General features: G+C 45.4%; 1 protein-coding gene across 1 annotated transcript in view; it reads right to left on the bottom strand.

Moving 5' to 3' along the window:
- Nucleotides 1-2,317: 2,317 nt before the first annotated feature.
- Nucleotides 2,318-21,988, bottom strand: part of cetp (cholesteryl ester transfer protein, plasma) — a 41,167-nt gene continuing 21,496 nt past the window's right edge. Inside the window, exons 10-16 of the mRNA XM_059992679.1 lie at nt 20,661-20,711; nt 17,887-18,054; nt 11,654-11,721; nt 11,530-11,572; nt 9,004-9,073; nt 6,137-6,222; nt 2,318-4,620 (exon numbers count right to left, since the gene is read on the bottom strand). Coding sequence (XP_059848662.1) covers nt 4,531-4,620; nt 6,137-6,222; nt 9,004-9,073; nt 11,530-11,572; nt 11,654-11,721; nt 17,887-18,054; nt 20,661-20,711 — 576 coding nt within the window. The 3' untranslated portion in view covers nt 2,318-4,530. The remainder of the gene's footprint in view (nt 4,621-6,136; nt 6,223-9,003; nt 9,074-11,529; nt 11,573-11,653; nt 11,722-17,886; nt 18,055-20,660; nt 20,712-21,988) is intronic.

Raw genomic sequence — 21,988 nt, 5'->3', positions numbered from 1 at the left:
TCAATTTTGGACCCCGACCCGTGGACTTGCCCTATCCTTTTCTGTCACAAACTTAAAACTAGTCGAATGATAGTGACTGAGAGCCAAGACCAACCTTACTGCTACAATAGTTACTCTGTGTTCCCTCATTTACCTGCATCTCTATCATCCCAGTAGCACCTGTATCCTGGAATATACAGTACAGAGCTTCTAGACCAGCTATGTTTCTGTTATATCACCCCAGTCCTCAGAGCCAATCCACACCCTTGAGTTCATCCGCCTTAAACCCCACACGTTGAAGTAAATGCAGTGTAGCTGAGTATTCCTTGCTTTACTGTATCCTGAATACTAAACTTGCTCTTGCTGAATACTGCTTCTTCCCATGACTTGTTCCCACTCAGAGTCTTAAACCCTCCCGAGTAGCACTAGCAAACTTCCCTGTAAGGACATTGGTCCATCTCTGGTTCAAGTGCAACCCATCCCTCTTGAACAGGTTGCCTCTACCTCAGAAGTGGCTCCAGTAATCCAAGAACCTGAATCCATGTCTCCCGCACCAGCTGTTCAGCCACAAATTCATCTAGCCTATCCTTTTATCTCTGACCTCACCAGCACTTGGCAGCAGGAGTAATCCAGAGTTCATTACCCTCGATGTCCTGCTTCTTAACTTCTTGTCTAACTCTCTATACTCGTGAAGAAATTCAGCAAAGTTTCAGTAGAAACGTCTTTATCTAAAGGGCAGTGTGAACCTGGAGCCTCTAACACAGTAAGTGGTTGATACAAATAGTATAGGTGGATTTAAGGGAAGGCGAGAAATGCATTTGTGAGAGATGGGTAGAGGAAGTTATCTGAATGAAGAAAGACGTGTTGGACACAGACATTGGCAGAATGGTCAGTCACTATGCTGTGTATCCTATGTAATTTCAGGCCTATGTCCATGGACAGCTGGAAATAAAGTAACAGCAAGCATTTCCACACATTGCCAATCACAAAACCTGCACCAATCATATTACATAAAAAGTCTAATTTTATGTAAAGTTAGTCCAAATTGGGATAACTTCTTATGCTTGTGACTACTCCAGAGGTAGTGTTTACAGTCACTTGACGTACAATTACTTGCAAAACATCATAGCTGAAAGTGCTATGTGATAGTTTCTCATGAGACAAATGACCAGTTTCTGAATTTGCACTCTCCACCTTTGCCCCAATGGAGATAAAAACAGAAAGCCCCAAATTTATACAGTGGTTGGAAAGGGTATTTCCAGCACAATTCTTGTTTAGATTTCCTGCATCTGTGGGTTTCATTTTCTCTTTGTAATAGAGTCACGTAAGCAAATATCAGGGTTCCAGTTTCACTCTGGAAGAGCTTGTGTTCTGTCAAAGACTATTTAATATTTGGTTAAATTTGATTATGATTCCCAGAAGAACAGTGTGGACTCGTCTTCGAACACCTCAGAATGTGATGAGCAGATACTTAGGCAAACCACAATGAGATAAACATAGTAGGCTGCAAACACTCCGTAGTGAAAGTGGTAGTCTTGTAAGAATATACAGTAATACATAAGTGTTTTGTATTTATAAAGACAAGAGGTTCTGCCGGTGCTGGAAAACCAGAGCGTCACACACAAAATACTGGAGGAACTCAGCAGGTTGGGCAGCATCTGTGGGGAGGAATAAACAGTCACATTTAAGCCACAAACCCTTCATCAGGACTGGAAAGGAAAGGGGAAGAAGCCAGAACAAGAAGGGGAGAGAGGAAGGAGTACAAGGTGGCCAGTGATAGGTACACCTCCTTCTTTACTCCACTGTCCTCTCTTAGTAAATTCCTTCGTCTCCAGCACTTTACCTCTTCCACCTATCTTCTTAGTTCTTCTACCAGCATCTTACTTCATTCTTCTACCCCCACTCACCCACCTGGTCTCACTGGCCACTTGTACTCCTTCCCATCCCCTTGGCAATACAGGAAATTTTACTGTGTATCTGAACAGTCTGATGGAGCCCACTGTTCGTACCTCAGCCGAAATAAATATGCTTCCACTTCCAGGCCTGAAAATTTAACCACAAACCAACAAACTATAAACTAACAGCTTGTTCAATAAGACTGAAGTTTGTAATCACTAATCTGCACAATGGTAGACTCACTGCAGGCTGTGAATCTGCACCAATTCACTTGCAGAGAGCCCAAGTTCATAATTTGCAGAATTAGCAGCAAATCCTAAAATACATATGTACCTGAGACTATAGACCCTTTCCCTTGATACCAGAATAGCAAATTTTCTCTCCACAGCTATTAACAGCTGTTAAATGGAACAAGGTAGTCCAAAGTTTGGTTAACTTTGTAAAGTAAAAAAAAACTTTTATTGATTTTCATTGAAGAGACTTTCAAAGTGTAAACACTTCCTCTTTTCTGAACACTTAACATCTGCATGTCAAATGGTTTGATCTGGTCAGGTCATAGCCACAAAATGCTTAGGGCTACACATCTAAAGGTCAAACCCCAGACAAAAATGCCCATAATTCTAGCACAGCATCTTGTTGCAACTTGGCCACAGCATCATAAAGTGCAACTATAACATCATCTGTGAGTTGTTGGTGTAATAGGTCTCCATACCATGTTCTTCTGTTGCCTGGTTAATTGTTAAGGTTAGTCAGACTTTCCAGTTTCACCTTTAACATTTCCTTTATGGAGATACGGATGAGGCTCGGGTTTCCATCCCATGTACAACTCTTCGCACGTCTCTGTATTAAGCATTATCGTTGCTCAGATGACATTCCCAATGTCATCTCAAACACAACAGTGTGGAATGGGAGAGGGGCTGGAGAGCTGTAATATACTGTAATTAGACCAAGCGTTTGGGAAAGAATGGGAAAGGAAGTTACAGCAGGATATCACCTGAGGCAATTATTTCCTAAACTACTGCTTTGACTGGAAAGTCCAAGATTGACTTCTTCAAATGAAAAGGTGGAGCAGACTCAATGGGCCAAATAGCCTAATTCTGCTGCTGAATGTGATGGTCCTATGAACCTGCTGCAACTCACTGAAATGGTTGATTGGTTGAGATTTCTGGCAGCAAAACTCAGCCTGAACCATAGAATGCTACAGACCAGTGCTGGTAAGTGGGATTAATATGGATGGGTCAGCATGAACACGATGGGCCAAAGGGCCTAGTCCTGTGCTGCAACCATGGCAAGCTGGGAGATAAAAGTTCATTGGAGTGAAAGTGGGAAAGTCAATCTAGCAGTATCACTGTTAAAAGTAGTTTGCTTTAATACGGGGCTGCTTTCTTTCATGTGCGTATTTGGACGCTGGAGAAGGCTTTCTAAGGCTACACCAGGATTTTGAGCAACTGGGAGAGTGGTCAAAGGAATGATAGATGGTATTTAATTCAGCAAAGTGCAAAGTGATACACTTTGGGAGTTAAATAAGGGTCGGATGTGCATAGTAGATGAGACACACTTGGGAGTGCCATAGAAAGGAGACACCAAGGGTTACATACATAATACTCTGAAAGGGGCGACCCAGGTAGACCTGTGGGAGTAAACTGGAAAACTTGTCTTCTTCTGATGGAGCACTGGGATGTCACTTCATAGCTTTACAGGGCATTCATGAGACTGCATCTGGAATAGTGAGTGCAGTTCTGGTCACTATACTATAAGAAGGGTGTCATTATGCGAGAGGGAGTGTAAAAGAAACCCAAGGATGTTGCTGGGACTGGAGGGTTCGAGTTATAAGGAGAGACTGGACAGGCCAGCCCTGCTTTCTCTCGAGTGAAGGAGGCTAGGAGATGACCTTATAGAATCATGGAAAGCATAGGTAAGGGAGTGGTCACACTCATTTTGCAGAGCAGGCAATTCTAAAGCGAGAAGGCACAGATATTTAAGGTAAGAGGGTAAAGATTTAAAGGGGACCTGTGGGCTAAGCTTTTCTCTCCAAGGTTTTTGGTTGAATGAAATGAGCTGCCAGAGGTTAGTACAATTACATCATCCAAGAAAAACACTTGGATAGGTTCGTGGACAGGAAAGCTTTGAAGGAGATGGGCCAAATGAAAGTGAATGGGAGTTTCAGGAAGTTCCCTTAGTCCGTGGGGACAAGTTGAAGGAGCTGATGCCATGCTGTATACAGACTATACATGACACTATTTCCCAGAAAACTTGCCACCCATTCTCCACTCAAGTAGAATTCAAAATATTATTCAGCCATAAAAATATTCAAATATATAGTATTATTGATAAGGAGGAATATATCCAAGAGGCCAATTATTAACAGGAAGCTTATGTTGTAGACTACAAAATACTAGGGATTTAAACTAAAGTGACCAAATCAGCATAAAAGATCAAACACATTATACTCTCATTTGGAACTATCTGCCATGTTTGATACTGCATTTGATTAAATTCTTTTCATATATACAAGTCAATACAATAATCACAGTAAATCAGCAGCTCAAGAAACCCAGCTAAACATGTCAGTACAAAGACAGATCTGCTTTTCAAGTTACTACGAAGTCCCATCAACTCCACATCATGTCGAGTCCGCACTGCCTTTCTCTGAGGTTAGGATTTTGTGGTTGACGTGAGGTTTCGAAGGAAATTTTCCAGCAGCTGACGTGGAAAATGAAAGTCAGTTGCAATGATCACGTAGCCCTGTGAAAGAGGAGGAAGAGGTCCAGAAAATCATGTGAGGCAAAAAGCCTGCAAAGGAATTACAATACACAATGTTTGGTCCTCATCAGTGGCTACAATGCTCACTCATATCGCTCAGGGAGATATCATCATCAGCTGGACCCAGTCGTAGCTGCAACTGGAGAAAGGCGTGTGAAATCCAGTCATTGACAAAAGCCAGGGCAGACCAGGCACAGGAGCGGGAGAGGAGCAGATAGGTCCTTCATACCGGGACCTCTTCCAGCGCATACTGAGCAGCGGCCAAGATGTTAAAGGCCCGAGAAGAGATTCCAATCACTCGGCTGCAGGACTGGAAAGTCTCTCTAGTTGTAGATAAAGGGGTTCAACTGAGAGGCAGATCTCAAGGGCATTCACAGCAGTTAAACTGGAGGGGTGTGGGAGAGGAGATTGTTGGGAGAGAGAGAGAGAGAGAGGCAGAGGGGAAGAGAAGAAGGAGGACAGAAGAGAGGGAGGGGGACAAAAGAGGGGGAACGGAGAAGGGGGAGAGGAGAAGGAGAGGGAGACACACACACTGATTGGGCTGACTGGATGGGATATTCAGGGATCTGTGTTGGTGAATCAGGACTTGTAGACAGAGAGATTGTGGGCTGGCATTAGCACAATTTGAGGTGGGAAACTGCCAGAGGGCCCAGAGCAGAGGTGGTAAGGATCAGCACATAGAAAATGGTGGAGGAACTCAGCAGGTCAGGCAGCATCAATGGGTGCATGTAGCCAGCTGACTTTCTGGGCCAAGGTCCTTCATCTGGAGTTGACAGGCAGAATAGAAGGTGGTGGGGTGGCGAGGAGGACCAGGAACTGGAAGATGGTAGGTGAAACGAGGTAATGTGGAGGTGGTGGAGGCTGGGAAAAGCAGGAGCAATATGAGACGTTGAGAGGTGGAAGAGGCAAAAGGTTGAAGAAGAGGGAATCTGAAAGGCAGGGACAGTGGACAACAGAATCAGGGAAGGGTGTGGGGAGCCAGAAGGAGAAAGGCAGGACAGAGGAAAGAGAAGTGGGTTTAGGAGAAAGGGAGTGTGTACTGGAAGTTAGAAGCAATGAAGCCTGCTTCAGATTTACTTTAATGGGATTGGACTGAACAACACCCAGTGCCGCACCAGGAACCCACCGCGCTCTTCCAGCTTTTGATTCACACTCCGCCGCCCGCCTATTGAACTGTGAACCCCTCCCCCGTCGACCTAGTGACTCAAGCATCCCATGAGCATCACCCCTCCACTCTGATGACATGGACACCGTGTGCTTGAATGGATCCATTGAGTTCGGCTTGTAATTACTAATTTAGTTAACAGAGCACAGCGTGTGCTGTTCTGCTCTATGTAGTACCCGAGAGACTCAGTTTGATAAGGCATGATGTTCGGTTGCAAGCAAGCTTCTGCGGCAAATGCTGGCACGTATTTCAAATTACATAATGGCCCCATCACCCAGCTGACTGCCTGCCACCGAAGTCATTCACTGAAGAAGTCTTGTTTTGTTTCCATACCTTGCTTGGTTCCAGCACAGTGTTGGTGACGTTGAAATAGTGCAGTCCTTTCTTGTCGAGCAGTGCTGTTATATAAAACTCCACATCTAGGTCAAGGGAGAAAATACTGATGCATTGACATTTGTTCTGGTTTTCCGCCATAATTGTCAGAGAGGTAGTTTCTTCGTTAGTTTACAAAGTGCCATTCAAGGGCTAAAGTCAAAGAACTTCCACCCCCCCCACCCCCGCAACATGCAGCAGAAGGCTTGTTCAGCCCATCAAGTGTGTTCTAGTTCACAGGGGAATTCGATTCCCCAATATATCCCCCACCCTCCCAAATACTAGGCATCCATTAGTCTCAAAACTAATGGATTTGCACCTTGGAAAGTTTCCAAGGTGTATGGGAGACCGGCAGTTGCCCATGCCTCAAGTCTCCCCTCAGCAAGGGCCAATACGGCTTGGCACCAGTGTTGTCGCAGAGCAATGTGTAGTTAAATGTCTTGCTCATGGACACAACATGCTGCCTTAGCTGAGGCTCGAGCTAGCGACGTTCAGATCACTAGACCAACAGCTTGGCCACGTGCCAGATACTACCGTCCACCTATATTAGGGGCACTTTGTAGCGTCTTCTGCAAGAGGACCACAACCTCATTGTAGGGTTTGCGGGTGAGCCTGTCTCAATGACCCGGAGAGCTACATTGGCTGGAGTTAGGGCCTTAAACTTTGGCTCTTGGTAGGGTCACCCATGCCAATCAGGTCAAAGGGTAGAGGCCAAACTGAGTGGTCCACTGGTCCTCCAGATTCAGGGGTTTAGCTCAGAGCTGACAACCCCGACTGGCAAAACAAAACTGTCATGGAAACAGCAATGAAGAATCTTTCTATACAGACAGAAATAGAGGACCTTCATTGCTGCCAGCGGTATAACAGGCAGTAAGTAAGTTATTGCGATTAATTAAATTACCAGCTCACACAACTATGGGCTGTGGGGAACGATCGTAGCATCTGGGTGAATCCCACAGAATCACAGGGAGAATGTGCAAACTCCACACTGATAGCAGTGGAGGCCGGGATCGAACCCAGGGATCTGAGAGGCAGCAGCTCTGTGACCCCCCACCCCCTTGCAAAAGCAGCAGCGCCCATCTGAGCTAACAGGAGGCAGTAGCAAATGGACTCAGTATGGGAGCAATCAGACTGTTGCCACATCCCCACAAGCCACCAGGTAGTGTAGACAAGATGGAACAGTTGAACAGTTGTGCTCACCTTGCACAAAGAACAGCAGAGACTTCACATGTGACCATGGTTCACACTTACATCTAAGGTGCCTGAAATGCACTTGCAGGGGTGGTAGTGGAGGCAAATATGCAGAGAATGGAGGGATACGGGCACCATGACAGCAGGACCGATTAGCTTAGTTCAGTGTTTAGTTACTAGTTTAATTGGTTTGGCACATCATAAGACATAGGATCAGAATTAGGCCATTCAGCCCATCGAGTCTGCTCTGCCATTCCATCATGGCTGATCCCGGATCCCACTCAACCCCACACACCTGCCTTCTCGCCATATCCTTTGATGCCCTGACTGATCAGGAAACTATCAACTTCTGCCTTAAATATACCCATGGACTTGGCCTCCACCGCAGTCTGTGGCAGAGCATTCCACTGATTCACTACTCTCTGGCTAAAAAAAATTCCTTCTTACCTCTATTCTAAAAGGTCGCCCCTCAATTTTGAGGCTGTGCCCTCTAGTTCTGGTTACTCCTCCCCCCCCCCCCCCATAAGAAGTATTCTCTCCACTTCCACCTTATTATGTGCTTTCAACATTTGGTAGGGTTCAATGATATTAGCGCCCCCCCCCCCCGCATTCTTCGAAATTCCAGTGAGTACAGACCCAAAGCAGCCAAATGCTCCTCATATGCTAACCCCTTCATCCCCAGAATCATCCTCGTGGACCTCCTCTGGACTCTCTCCAATGACAACACATCCTTTCTGAGATATGGGGCCCAAAACTGATGACAATACTCCAAGTGCAGCCTCGCTACTGTCTTATAAAGGCTCAGCATTATTTCCTTGTTTTATATTCTAGTCCCCTTGGGATAAATAACAACATTGCATTGAGCACAGTCTCAACCAGTAAATTCACGATGGGCCGAAGGGCCTGCTTCTATGTTCTATGTTAAGAGCTTATAAGCCAGTAACAAAATCACACTGACTGACTGACTACCAAGTTGACAGCTTATTGGTTCAACATTCTCGGCAGGGGATACAAAAAGTGAAACAGTAAAGGTACAGATGGATTGATGGGAGAGAGGAGAGGATTCACTAAGTGCCATTTCTCTGCACAACAGGCTCAGCAGGGTTTTGCTGCAGGCCAGCCACCTGTGATACTGGTTCAGTTTTTCTCCGTCTGCTGGCAAAGCTTGCTCTGCCGGGCACTCCCCATGGCTCTGCATTTCACACCCTTATGTTCTTTTATTTCTCTTTCTAACTACACCCATTTCAAAACAGCTTAATTCTTTCTTGTTCTCCCTAACCACTCTTATTAACCTATCAACCAGACAACTTTGCCCTCTTTTCCCTGCAGTGACACAGGTTTCACCCTCTCAGAGGTATTTCCTTTGGCTGTCCACTCCCCACCCTCTCTGCAATTAAAACTAACCCACTTTCTTTCTCTTGCCCAGTTCTGACAGAGGGCTCATCCACCTGAAATGTTAATTCTGTTTTGCTCATCATAGACTCTTGTCTGACCTGCGACGTGTAGCTAGCCTTATGCATCATCCACCAAACCATGCAAAACACTAATTTATTACCTTGTTCAGTTTATAATGGACCGAGGTCTACTCACTCCTGTTTATTAACCTCAAATTCCCTCTTCTCCACAGGTATACTTACAGGACATGATGTTTTGTAATCCACCACTTGAGAAAAAATTCTCCAAATAATAGTTTGCTTTATTCTCATCCTGAAATAACAAAATGTTCTGTCAGAAACAGTCTTAATACAAGGAAGTCACATAAAGTCACATAAAGGAACTGCGTTTAAGCCTTCACCAGCTTTTAGTACACGAAAGACAAGCTAACCCCAAATATGAGGGATTGTGAAGATGCCTTTAGATCAGGAGATGCGACTGGTCTCAGGGAAGCAAGAACTGTGCTTTCCTGCTCCATATGGAAGGTGGGACGGTAGTATTCTCAGAGAATTTACAGTCATTTCTGCGACACGAGGCGCATGTGGCAGGGAATTCACAGGATTTGAGTCCAGCCTGCGCGTCAGCCACTCCCTGAGAGAATGAATGTCTTCTACACCCAGTTGGATACGCAGAACAAAGTGTTAGTGAGGAAGGCACCCTGGGGGAACAGATGCTCCGTCTGGCTGAAGCTGAGGTGAGGAAGACCCTATGCAGATTTATCCCACACAAAGGTCGGGTTCTGAAAGACTGTACAGCCTAGATGACGGATATACTGTATTCAACATCTCTCTGGATCAATACATCATCCCCTCGGTTTTCAAGGTAGGAACTTTCGTTCCAGTGCCAAAGGCGGCGACAGTATCCTGCCTAAATCACCCTTGTCCGGTGGCATTAACATCAACCATTATGAACTGCCTTGAGTCATGGCTTTCTCCCGGCTATACTGGACCTTTTCCAGTTTGCTTATTACTCAAATTGATCCACGGATGATGCAATAGCCTCAGCTGTCCACTCTGTCCTGACCCACTTATCTTGTATGCCAGGCTGCTGTTTATAGACTTCAGTTCAGCATTCAACACCATCATACCCCAGAAACTGTCCTCGCTGGGCCTCAACACCTCCCCCTTCTAACAGTAAGGTCACAGTCAGTCCGTGTGGGCAGTAATGTCTCTCGTTCCATTATGCTCAGCCTGCTGCTGTTCACACTGCTGACGCACGACAGTATCGCAGCACCCAGCTCAAACCGTGTTAACAAGTTTGCAGATTGCACAGCAGTGGCTGGCCTTATCTAGAACATCACGAGAGAGTGTAGAGAGGAAGTGGAGCAGCTGGTGTCTTGATGTGAGAAGAACAATCTAAGCCTGAACGTGCAGAAGGCAAAAGAAATCACTGTGAACTTCAGGAAGGTGCAGATGAACTACCCCCCCTCTGTGAATATTATGGTTCCTCTGCAGATGAGGTTTAGTATACCAAATTCCTGGGAGTTCACATCACCTGGTCCCTTAATATCACCTCCTCGAACAAGAAGGCACTGTGGTGCCTCCCCTTCTGAAGAAGATTGAGGCAAGCAAGGCCCCCGCATCTTAACTGAATTTCACAGCAGCACCATTGAGAGCCTCCTGAGCATCGAACCAGAAGTCCCTACAGGGGACTGAGAGAGCAGCTGAGAGGATCATTGGGGTCTCCCTGCCATCCATTAGGGACATTTATCAGGAGGGCTGCACATGCGGGGCCCTTAGCATTATTAAGGATCCCACCCATCCATCCAGCATCCTCTTTGACTTTCTACCATCTGGCAGGAGACTCCGATGCATAAAAACGAGAACAGTCAGGATGAGAAACAGTTTCTTCCCCCAGGCTTCTGAACTCCCTGCTGCATCACTGGTTAATCTGTTCCGTACTTCACAATATTTACTATAAATGCACTTCAGTTTGTTATTTATGTGTGATCCATCTGTAGATGATTTTATCTTCACCTTCATAAGTCTTATGTGTACTACTGTACACCCTGGTTCGGAAAAACATGTCTCGTTTCTATTTCCATTATATGGTTATATACACGTATGTAGTTAAATGACAATAAACTTGACTTGAAGTAGGACATCAGCAAAAATAAAACTGTGATACTTGGACACCCTTGCTTTTGGAAATCACGTGCGTGCTGCTCTTCCATCTCACAGCATCGGCCACCGAGCTAAGTGCCCTCATCATGTGGTGCCCACTGGCAAGTGAGTCGAGGCTGCCGGTGCATTCTCTCTTTACAGGACACCGAGTAAGCCATAGAGGTGAGGGAAGATGAAGAGACTGGGCAGGAAGAGGGTGAGAGACATTGAAACAGGAGGGGGGCATCTGGGAGGAAGATTGGCGTGAATTTAGATAGTTGAACAGTCCAGCATTGAGCAAAGGGGCCCTTTTATTGTGGAAGGCACCGCAGCATACTTCCTGACACCTCTTGCACACCTTGTGATCTGCAAAAGAGAGTGTATGAGTGAAACCAATTTAATTCACTTTTCTGTATATTCCCAGGGGTCTCGTTGAACTAAAGAACAAAAGATCCAATCTAGCTTCACCTGATGATGTCACCACAAGTCCAAAGTTCAAGAATGACTGAAGAATTAAAGGGCATGGGGAGAAGCTGAGGTCAGCAGAGATCAGTCAGGATCATTTTGAATGGTCAGTTTATGAAGCATCTTGAGTCAGTTCCCCCAAGATTTTCTGCGTATACTCACCAAGGTGATGGTCAGATTATGCTTTATAGCTTTGATGCTCCAGCTGTGAGAACACATGAATTGTAAGATTATTCAGCCAGAGTAATCAAACGGACTTTAAGTAACTGTCAACAGGGGCACTTACCGATTTGAGGAGGGCCACAGTTGGATTTTCCTGTTTGCATAAGATGATTGGACAGTGGTTTCAATATCCTATGGAAATGAAATGGAAATTCATTAGTATAGTTACAAAGTCACACAGCATGGAAGAAAGCCCTTCGGCCCAGCAAGGGGCTTTCACATCCACTTACACTGATCCCACTTTATCCTCCTCACACTCCCATCAACTCCTCCAAGGTTCTATTCCCTAAACCGTAGGACCAACTCCCTGATGCACCATCAATAACTCTCTGAGACGTGAGGTGAGATATCGGCTTTTATTGACTGGTAGAAAGAACAAGCAGCAATTGACCACCATGCTGCATCCTGGAGACTGAGGGGAGGGCTCAGGCCTCAATCGCCTTTATACAGGGGTCTGTGGGAGGAGCCACAGGAGCAGTCAGCAGGGGGGGGGGCGTGTCCAGACAGGTGTATGTAGTTCACCACACAGGGGTCTGTGGGAGGAGCCACAGGAGCAGTCAGTGGGGGGGGGGGGGCGTGTCCAGACAGGTGTATGTAGTTCACCACACAGGGGTCTGTGGGAGGAGCCACAGGAGCAGTCAGTGGGGGGGGGGGGCGTGTCCAGACAGGTGTATGTAGTTCACCACACAGGGGTCTGTGGGAGGAGCCACAGGAGCAGTCAGCGAGGGGGGGGGCGTGTCCAGACAGGTGTATGTAGTTCACCACACAGGGGTCTGTGGGAGGAGCCACAGGAGCAGTCAGTGGGGGGGGGGGGCGTGTCCAGACAGGTGTATGTAGTTCACCACACAGGGGTCTGTGGGAGGAGCCACAGGAGCAGTCAGGGAGGGGGGGTGTCCAGACAGGTGTATGTAGTTCACCACACAGGGGTCTGTGGGAGGAGCCACAGGAGCAGTCAGGGGGGGGGGGTGTCCAGACAGGTGTATGTAGTTCACCACACAGGGGTCTGTGGGAGGAGCCACAGGAGCAGTCAGTGGGGGGGGGGGGTGTCCAGACAGGTCTATGTAGTTCACCACACTCCCCTACCATCCCGGGAGGAAATCCACCCAGTCGCAGGGAGAGCTCCACACAGACCAAGACTGAACCAGGGTCACTGGGACTTTCTGTCCATCAATGAAGCATAACTATCACTGTCATTAAACTGAAATGATACAAGATTGACTTTAGTCGCTGTTGAAGTAAAAACCTAAATTTCATCTTCTCTCCTCGGCCAACTGTGCCGGTCCTTGGATGCAGACACTAGATGGCGCCCTCCACTTGCTCTCAACTCCATAGTTTTTCTCCAAGGTTACAGATTTGTACTCTGAAGCTGGAGGATGTTATGCAAAGTTCAAAGTAAGTTTATTAGCAAAGTACACATACGTCCTTGCAGGAAATGAATCTCAAGATACTATATATAGTGACACATACCAGATGTACTTATGGTAGCCTGAAAACACAGCATTGGGCACTAAAATAAAAAGTAAAAATGTTGGAAACACCCAAAAGATGTGGCAGCATCTGTAGAAAAGTCCTTGGGCTGCAATCTCTTTCCACAGATGCTGCCTGACCTTCTGTGTGTCCAGTATTTTTAAATTTTATTTTGGCATTCCACCTGAAAAGAAGTGTTTGTGCGCAGCACACAAAGTTGAGTTTGCCTTTGGAAAAGGGTTATCTGGCACAAGCAGAAGCTAGGTGACTGATTTATAATCACTACTGTAGTGCCCGGTGCCCTACAAAGAACCTTAGGAGCTACTGAAGGATTATTCAGCACTTCAGAATTATTGGCTCTGAAATTTAACTGTGCAGCGTCCAAAAAACACACAGTCTTGTGCCAACAGCAATCATGTGGTGCTGGTGTGGGCAAAGGTGAGTTAAAAACAGGAGGTGTTGGAAACTACCAGGCAGATCAGTCAACGTCGGTGGAGGGAGAAGCAGTAAGAAAAACAGATCAGGGATCCTTCCACAGAACTAAAAAATGAAGAAAACAAGTTAGTTGAAAACTGCTAAAATTGGGGGGATGGTGGGGTGGGGTGGATGAGGGGGTTGAGAATGGACTGTAGAAAGAGAGTATCTATGATAGTGTGGGGCCAGAGATGCTATGTAGATGTAGTAAAAGTCATCTTGTCAAAGGATTAAGATAGGAAGTTAACGAGAGAGAAAAACAAACAAGAAGATATGGGCTGCACCTGAACTGGAGGGGAACCAATATCCTGGCGGGGAGGTTCGCTGATGCTACTCGAGAGAGTTTAAACTAGCTTTGCAGGGGGCTGGGAACCAGAGTCCCAGATAAATTACGGGAAGGATTGGACCAGAAAGTAGATGTCAGCAAAAAATATTGAAAGTCAGAATCAAAAGAACAGCTATAGTGGGTCAGATAGTTTGAAGTGTGTATATTTTAACGCTAGGAGTATTATGGGTAAGGGTGATGAACTTAGAACATGGATCAGTACATGGAACTAATAGCCATTGCTGAAATTTGGTTGAGAGAGAAGCAGGAATGGGTGACTAATGTACCAGGTTTCTGAAATTATACAAAAGATAGAGGAGATGGCAAAAGAGAGGGGTGGAGTTACACAACTGATCAGGGACAATATCACAGCTGCACTCAGCAGAGACATAATGGAGAGGTCAGACAATGAGTCCATTTGGGTAGAACTCAGGAATATGAAAGGTGCAATCACACAGATGGGATTGACTACAGAACCCCCAATAGCCAATCGGACATTGAGGAACAGATATGTAATCAGATTAAGGAAAAGTGTAAAAGTAAGAGGGTTGTTGTCATGGGGGATTTCAGCTTCCCAAATACAAACTGGGACCTTCTTAGTGCAAGGGGTTTAGATGGGGTTGAATTTGTTAATTGCATCCAGGAAGGTTTTTAAAATCAATATGTGGACAGTTCGATGAGAGGAGAGCTGTACTGGACCTGGTGTCGGGTAATGAGCCTAGCCAGGTGGGTGACCCCTCACTGACCACAACTGTTTAACTTTCAGAATAGCTATCTATAAGGATAGGTATGGTCCTTGTGGGAGAGTTTTAAACTGGAGTAGAGTAAATTACGAGGGCATTAGACAGGAACCAAGGAGCATTAATTGGGAATACCTTTTCTCAGGCAAGTCCACATCAGACACATGGAGGGCGTTTAAAGATCAGTTGCACAGAGCACAGGAAAGGTATGTTCCTGTTAGAAGGAAGGGCGGGGATGGAAAGATAAGAGAACCTTGGATATCCAGAGAGATGATGAATTTAGTTCAGAAGTAAAAGTATGTAAAGCTGCAGAAGTATGGATCAAATGAAGCATGAGGGGTATAATGAAGCCAGAAAAGATCTAAAGGGAATTAGGAAAGTCAGGAGGGGCCATGAAAAGTCCTTGGCAAGGAGGATGAAGGTGAATCCCAAGGCGTTCTATACAGGATGATAACTAGGAAGATGCGTGGAATAGCAGGGTGGGGGAGCATTTGCTCAGATGCAGAGAATGGGGGTGTGGTACTTAATGAGTACTTTGCTTCAGTATTTACCAAAAAGAAGGATATGGAGGACCAGGAGATCAGTGCTGAGTATATAAAGAGAGCATTTAGAGGCCAAGGAGGAAGAAGTGTTGGGCCCCCTAATGAATATTAAGGTGGATATGTCCCCAGGGCCTGATAGATGCCCACTATCTTTGTGGCCTCTCTAGATACAGGCAAGGTCCCAGCGGAGTGACGAGTGGCTAGTGTTGTACCTCTGTTTAAGGGAGGAACGAGGGGAAATCCTGGGAGCTATAGACCGGTGAGTCTACCAGTTGTAGGGAAATTGCTGGAGAAAATGCTTAGGGAGAGGATATATGAGCATTTGGAAACTCATTGCCTAATTAGGGAGAGCCAGCATGGCTTTGTGTGTGGCAGGTTGTGTCTTACCAACTCGGCTGAATTTTTTGACAAGGTGATGAGAGAGATTGATGAGGGTAGGACATTGGATGTTGTGTACATGGAGTTTAGAAAGGTGTTTAACAAAGTTCCTCATGGGAGGATAATCCAGAAGATTAAGATGCACAGGGTCTGCAATTTGGCTGTTTGGATTCAGAACTGGCTTGCGCATTGAAGATAGAGAGCAGTAGTTGAAGGGACTTATTCGAGCTGGAGATCTGTAATTAGTGGAATTTCACAAGGATCTGTGTTGGGACCTCTGCTGCTTGTGATGTATATAAATGACCTGGATGAAAATGTAGATGGGTGGGTTAGTAAACTTGTGGAGAATTTGATAGAGTTGTGGATAGTATACAAGACTGGCAAAGAATACAGAATGATAGAGAGCAGAACAGACACCGGCAGAGAAACGGCAGACGTAGTTTAACCCAGATAAATGTGAGTTGCTGCAACTCGGTAGGGCAAATGCAAGGGGACAGTACGCTGTTAAGGGCAAGGTCCTTAACAGTGTTGCTGAACAGTGAGATCTTGGGATCCAAGTTCATAGCTCCTGAAAGTGGCTACACAGGTCGATAGGTTGTTAAGATGGCTTAGGGAATGCTTGCTTTTGTTAGTCAAAAGCACTGTGTTCAAAAGTCATGAGGTTACGTTGCAAATTTATAAAACTCTGGTTAGATCGCATCTGGAGTATTGTTCTGGTCACCCCAACACAAGAAGGATGTTGAGGTTTTGGAGAGGGTGCAGAAGAGGTTTACCAAGCTGCTGCCTGTTTCAGAGGGCTTGTCCTATCGTGAGGGGTTGGATAAACCTGGGTTGTTTTCTCTGGAGAACTGGAGGCTGAGGGGAGACCTGACAGAGGTTTACAAGATTCTGAGAGGCATTAGCAGAGTGAACAGAGAATATCTGTGTCCCAGAGATGAGATGTCTATTACCAGAGGATTGAAGGTGAAAGGGAGGTAGATTCAAGGGAGATGTGAGGGCATTTTTTCAAAAAACAGATCATGGTGGATGCTTGGAATGTGCTGCCTGGGAGAGGCAAATACTTTAGAGGATTTAAGAGGTGTTTGGATAGGCACATGGATGTAAGGAAGATGGGGAGATATGGACGTGGTGTAGGTAGAAGGGATTAGTGTTTGGGTGTTTTTGATTTGCTTTCTCGCTGGCTCGCCATAACATTGTGGTCCAAATGCCTTCTTCCTGTGTTGTACTGTTCTATGTTCTAAGACATGAGATAAAGGCAGTGAGAGAGAGAAATGATGATCTGATACCGAGGCTTGGCCTACTCCAGGCTGTGCCGGGGTTCAGGTCTAAGGAGTCAATTGGTTTGGAATGTTGTTGTTTGAGTCTATCGCTAGTATGATTTGTATTTTCCCCCACTCTCTGCACGTCAGGTGTTTTTTAAAATTGTATTCTTTCAGGTTTCTTGCTTCGGTTTGACAGGTTTGCCTGTCAGCAAACTAATCTCAAGATTGCACAATTGACACATTCTATGATGAGTGTGAGAGTGTGTGAGTGTGTCTAAAAGAGAGAGAGTGCTACCATCTATTGTTTAATTTATTAAGTCTGCAAAGTTCAGCATTGGAATGGGATGGAAAGCTGAGGTTTTGAGTCATTCCTGTGGACTGAATGCAGGTGGCCATCAAAGAGTTACGGAACTTGCCTTTGGTTTCTCCGGTGTAGAGAAGACAGCATTGTCAACACAAAATGCACATGCATGAGATCTGCTGCTTCACTTGAGTCCTCAGTTAGTGGGAAGGGAGAAAGGAAACATGCAGGGGTTGTGACTCTTGCAACTGCATGGAATTGTGCAGTAGGAAGAGGAACAGTTGGTGGGACAGGGAGTCACAAGGCACTTGATGCATCAATAACTTGGAAGCCTTTCTTTGCATTTTTTCACTTAATTTGCTTATTTATTAATTTAATTGGGTAGATAATATGAAATAGATTCCTTAGTTCTTATGGTATATATAATTATGTTTTATATATATATATATATATATATATATATATATAATTATATATGTTATAATTCTAGTTTCCAAAACTTTTTGCCCATTTTTATTTACTGAGATGCCATGCAGAATAGGCCCTCTGGCCCTTTGAGTCACGCTGTCCAGCAATCCCCTGATTTAACCCCAGCCTAATCACAGGACAATTTACAACGGCCAATTAACCTACCAACTGGTAATGGCTTTGGACTGTGGGAGGAAACCCACGCAGTCACAGCGAGAACCTACAAAGTCCCATTTGTCTAAACTACTGGTTCAGCTGCACTTTCCTGTGACGTTCCATGTCTTCCTGGCTGATTATCTACTCTAACAACTGGCCATGGGACATCACAGAGGGAACTCACCATTTCCAAATACAGTGCCGTGTGGGATTCTTTACCGTCAGGCAGAACGTCGAACTCAACAGACAGAGACCCCTCCAAAATGGTGCCAATACGTCTGAAGAGAACGCTGGGGGGCCTGAGAGGCGTGAGTTTGAGTATCAGTTCATTCATTGGAACAGCAGGAAATATCTGTAAAACAGCACAGAATCAGGCCATTCAGCCCATCACATACATGGCAGCCACTTTACCCATCTACGCAATCACTGCTGTCTATGTTAGGAATGTATTTTCTATGGCTTGCCTCTCTGTCAAACTGCTTCTTAAATGTATCTGATTTCACCACCTACTCTGGCAGCACATTCCAGGTAACAACCACACTTGTTCATGTTACTGTTGAGATCCTATTGAAGAAACCTCTCACTCACCTTAAGACTATGCTCTTGTTTTAGTGCCATCTTTCCCCTGTATTAAATTTGATTATCTATCCTCCCTATGCCTTCCATAATTGTATTTACTTCTATCAGGTCATCCCTCAGCCCCGCTGTTTCTGGGAAACAATCCCAGACTGTCTAACCTCGCCCCATAACTGAAGCCCTCTGACCCAAGCAACATGCTGGTGTACTGCATCTGTACTTCCACCCACAGTGGGCTCACCACAATAGTCCAACTGTCCATCATAAAGTTGCTACATACATAATGCCCCAATTTTTATATTTTATGCCATGACCCACAGAGACAAGCTTGCCATATGCCTTTGTCACTGGCCTGTCAATCTGTGCTGTCACTTTCAGGAACTGTGGACTTGGACCCCTAGGTCTCTCTATTCAACAACATTTTTATGACTAGAATTTACAGCAGGGGTTCCCAACCTGGGGCCCCCAATTATCGGTAGGAGTCCATGGCATGAAAAATATAGGAAATTCCTTATTTACAGCACTGTTTGACTTTTCAAATTGTATCACACGTTGGTATTAACTTCCACCTGTAATGGATCCTCTCAACTTTCCACTTGACCTGTATCCCTATATAAACACTACAGATTCTCTGGATGCCAGAAATTGATGTTGCAACGTTCGCTGAACTTGGCAGTTAGCCGGCAGCCATTTCGTCACCGGTCAAGGTGACATCCTCAGTGAGAGTTGTTGGATTTGCTCTCTGGGAGTGCTTGTGTTTACATAGCAACCGCCCCCCCCCCCCATTCACTTGCCTCGGTCCTGATTTGCTATCCCTTCAAAGGACTTTTGGATTCTATTGGCTCATGCTTCTTTGGCTCTTAGGGGTTCGTAGCTGACGTCTGTTTATTTATAGAGTTATCAGAAGAGAACCCATGCTGCCAAATATTCTCGTGCCTGCCTCATGTTTGGCTGCTCCAGAACCTCTGCGGTGTCCCAGTTAAAGTGGACTTATTAGTCTTCATGTACCAAGATCATGTCTCCGTACCGCCAGTTTGTGTTCCCGTTGATGCTGGAGATCTTGAGTAATGCATAGAAACTGGTGGAGGAACTTGGCAAGTCAGTCAGCATGTAAGGAGGGGATTAAACAGTTGATATTATGAACTGAGACCCTTCGTTGGGACTAGAAATGAAAGGAGCAGAAGCCAGAAAAAGGTGGTGGAGGGAGGAGTGTCTGCTGTAACCTTAGACGACCTTCCTCACTATCCCTCAACATCGGCTATTTTTGTATCATTCACAAACTTCCTAATCACCTCTCCTACATTTATGTCAAAGTCATTAATATATATTTCAAACCTCAGGTCCCAGGACTGATCATGCAGTAGGTACACTACTGGTCACAGACCCCCAATTTGAAAAGCATTCTTCCACCACGACTCTTTCATCACCAAGCCAATTTTGGATTAAATTAACCAGCTCACCTTGGGTAATGCAGGAACATTTTGACAATGGAGGTGACAGTGATAGTTGAATAAACTAATCTGAAGAGATTCCAAAAATCTGCACACATAAACATGCACATGATCAAAAGCTTGGGGATAAATGTCTACATTGTTATTAATCTGCTTGAGTGGACTCCTTGTCTATTATAGTACGGCCTGGTTCCCATTCTCATCATCATAATAGGATCAGGACTGAGTTCAGATCCTCACTACCAATTCTCTATGCTGATGGTGAGGTGATAGGGGAGACACAAGAGACTGCAGATATTGGGATCTTGCACAAAGAACGAACTGCTGGAAGAACTCAACAGATCAGTCAGGATCTGTGGAAGCAAAAGGAGAGCGACTTTTTATTGAGACCCTACTTCAGGACTGGTGAGATGACTGTTGTCCCTGAAGACCTCAAATGCATTGTAAACTGTACGAATGTCCTTATTCAAAATCCAAATCAAGCCCATTAACAAATGAAGGGAAAAGGGACTTCCAGGCGGAAAAGGTATCATCTTTAACTGATATTTCAATGACAAACTCTGCCATCTTCATCAGGGATGATGCCTGGGCATGTCTAGTCCAGTGGTACTTATACCCCTGTTGTCAATCCCTCCTGATTGGTTAGTTCTCATCCAATCAGGTTTTCACTCTTTCACCTTGTTTATAATTGAATTCCAGTTCTTTCTTAGAGCAACACCTTTATCTTTGTTAAAATTCTTTTCCTCTAGTTTTATCCTAGAGCACTGCATTCCCAATGGCTATAGGATTGACTCTGGCTGTGCCGATGGCTTTTCGGACCACCTAGTGAAGGAAGTCATTGAAATAAAGCCCGAATCCACAACTCATCTACACCCTCCTGAATGCTCCTTGCAATGAGGCGTCCTCATTACTACACAACAAAAAGACATACCTGCTGTAAAATATTTGGCTCATTTTCAAATTCTCCATCTTCAAATACTTTCTGTAAGAGCAAGTAAAACACTTTATTTGATCTCCTACCTTAGTCATGATAGCATGGTGCTGTAGTGCCAATTTCACCAGCTGAAGAGATCCCTGTCCCCACACCCACAAATTTTCACCCAGGTCATCACACAGTGCAACATACAAAATGCTGGAGGAATTCAGCAGGCCAGGAGCATCTATGGAGGCATAAAGAAAGTCAAAGTTTTGGGTTAAGGCCCTTCATCGGGACTGGATAGGAGATAGTCGGTGTAAAGAGGTGAGGGGTTGGGGTGTAGCAACAGCTGGTGAGTGCTAACTGTATTCAGGTGAGAGAGGGTGTTAGGCAGGTGAGGGAGAGGGAAAGTGGGAATGATGTAAGATGATGTGAGGTGACAAAAGACTGATGGGATGGAATCTGATAGGGGGACAGTGGACCATGGAATAATGGGGTGAGCAGGGCATCAGAAATTGGAGGGAGGTGTGTGTGGATGATGGGCAGATCGAGAAGGTGGGGTAGGAAAGAGATGGCGTGATGGCATAGGTGGGATAAGGGAAAAGAGGGGTCAGAAGGAAGTGGTTACAGGAAGTTAGAGAAATCGATGTTCATCCCATCAGGTTGGAGACTACAAAGATGGAAGATTTGTTGCTGTTCCTCTCATCTGCATTTAGCCTCAACCTGGCAGTGGAGGAGGCAATGAACAGAAATGTCAGTGTGGGAATGGGAAATGGAACTAAAATGGCTGACCACTGTGAGATGCTGGATGGTCCAGCGGATGGAATCAAGGTACTCAATGAAGCAGTCCCCCAATCTGTGATGGGTCTCGACAAGGCTGAGGAGACCGCACTGGGAGCACCAGATGCAGTGAGTGCACACATTGGCTTCATGTTGAAAGGTGGTGTAATATTTGATTATGAAAATCTCTGTAGTGAAGCCCTCACCCTGAGTTCTCAGGCTAGGAGCACGGGCTTATTTGCAACCTGCGCCCTCCACTGTGTACTCCCACCATATGGCTACTACTGTTTAGCCTTCTGTCACGCACCCAGTGTATCCTTCATTCAACAGGTAATGGAAGGTTGGAATTCTCTAACCCACTAAAAGCTCTTGATGCTGCAGAATTTGAACAATTGCAATGAAAGTTGTGCATTTTTAGGCAAGGATACTTCAGAATTATGGAACCAAAGTGAGGGGATTTAAGACCCAGAGCAATTATGATCCACATGAACGTTGGGACAGGCTGGCAGAGTGGGTGGGGGGGGGGGGGGGGGGAAAGCTGCATTCCAGTGTTCTGATCGTTC

This window comes from Hypanus sabinus, chromosome 17 (assembly GCF_030144855.1).
Source record: "Hypanus sabinus isolate sHypSab1 chromosome 17, sHypSab1.hap1, whole genome shotgun sequence".
Taxonomy (NCBI): Eukaryota; Metazoa; Chordata; class Chondrichthyes; order Myliobatiformes; family Dasyatidae; genus Hypanus; species Hypanus sabinus.
The sequence above is the reverse complement of the archived record's forward strand: the minus strand, read 5'-3'. Positions and strand labels throughout refer to the sequence as shown.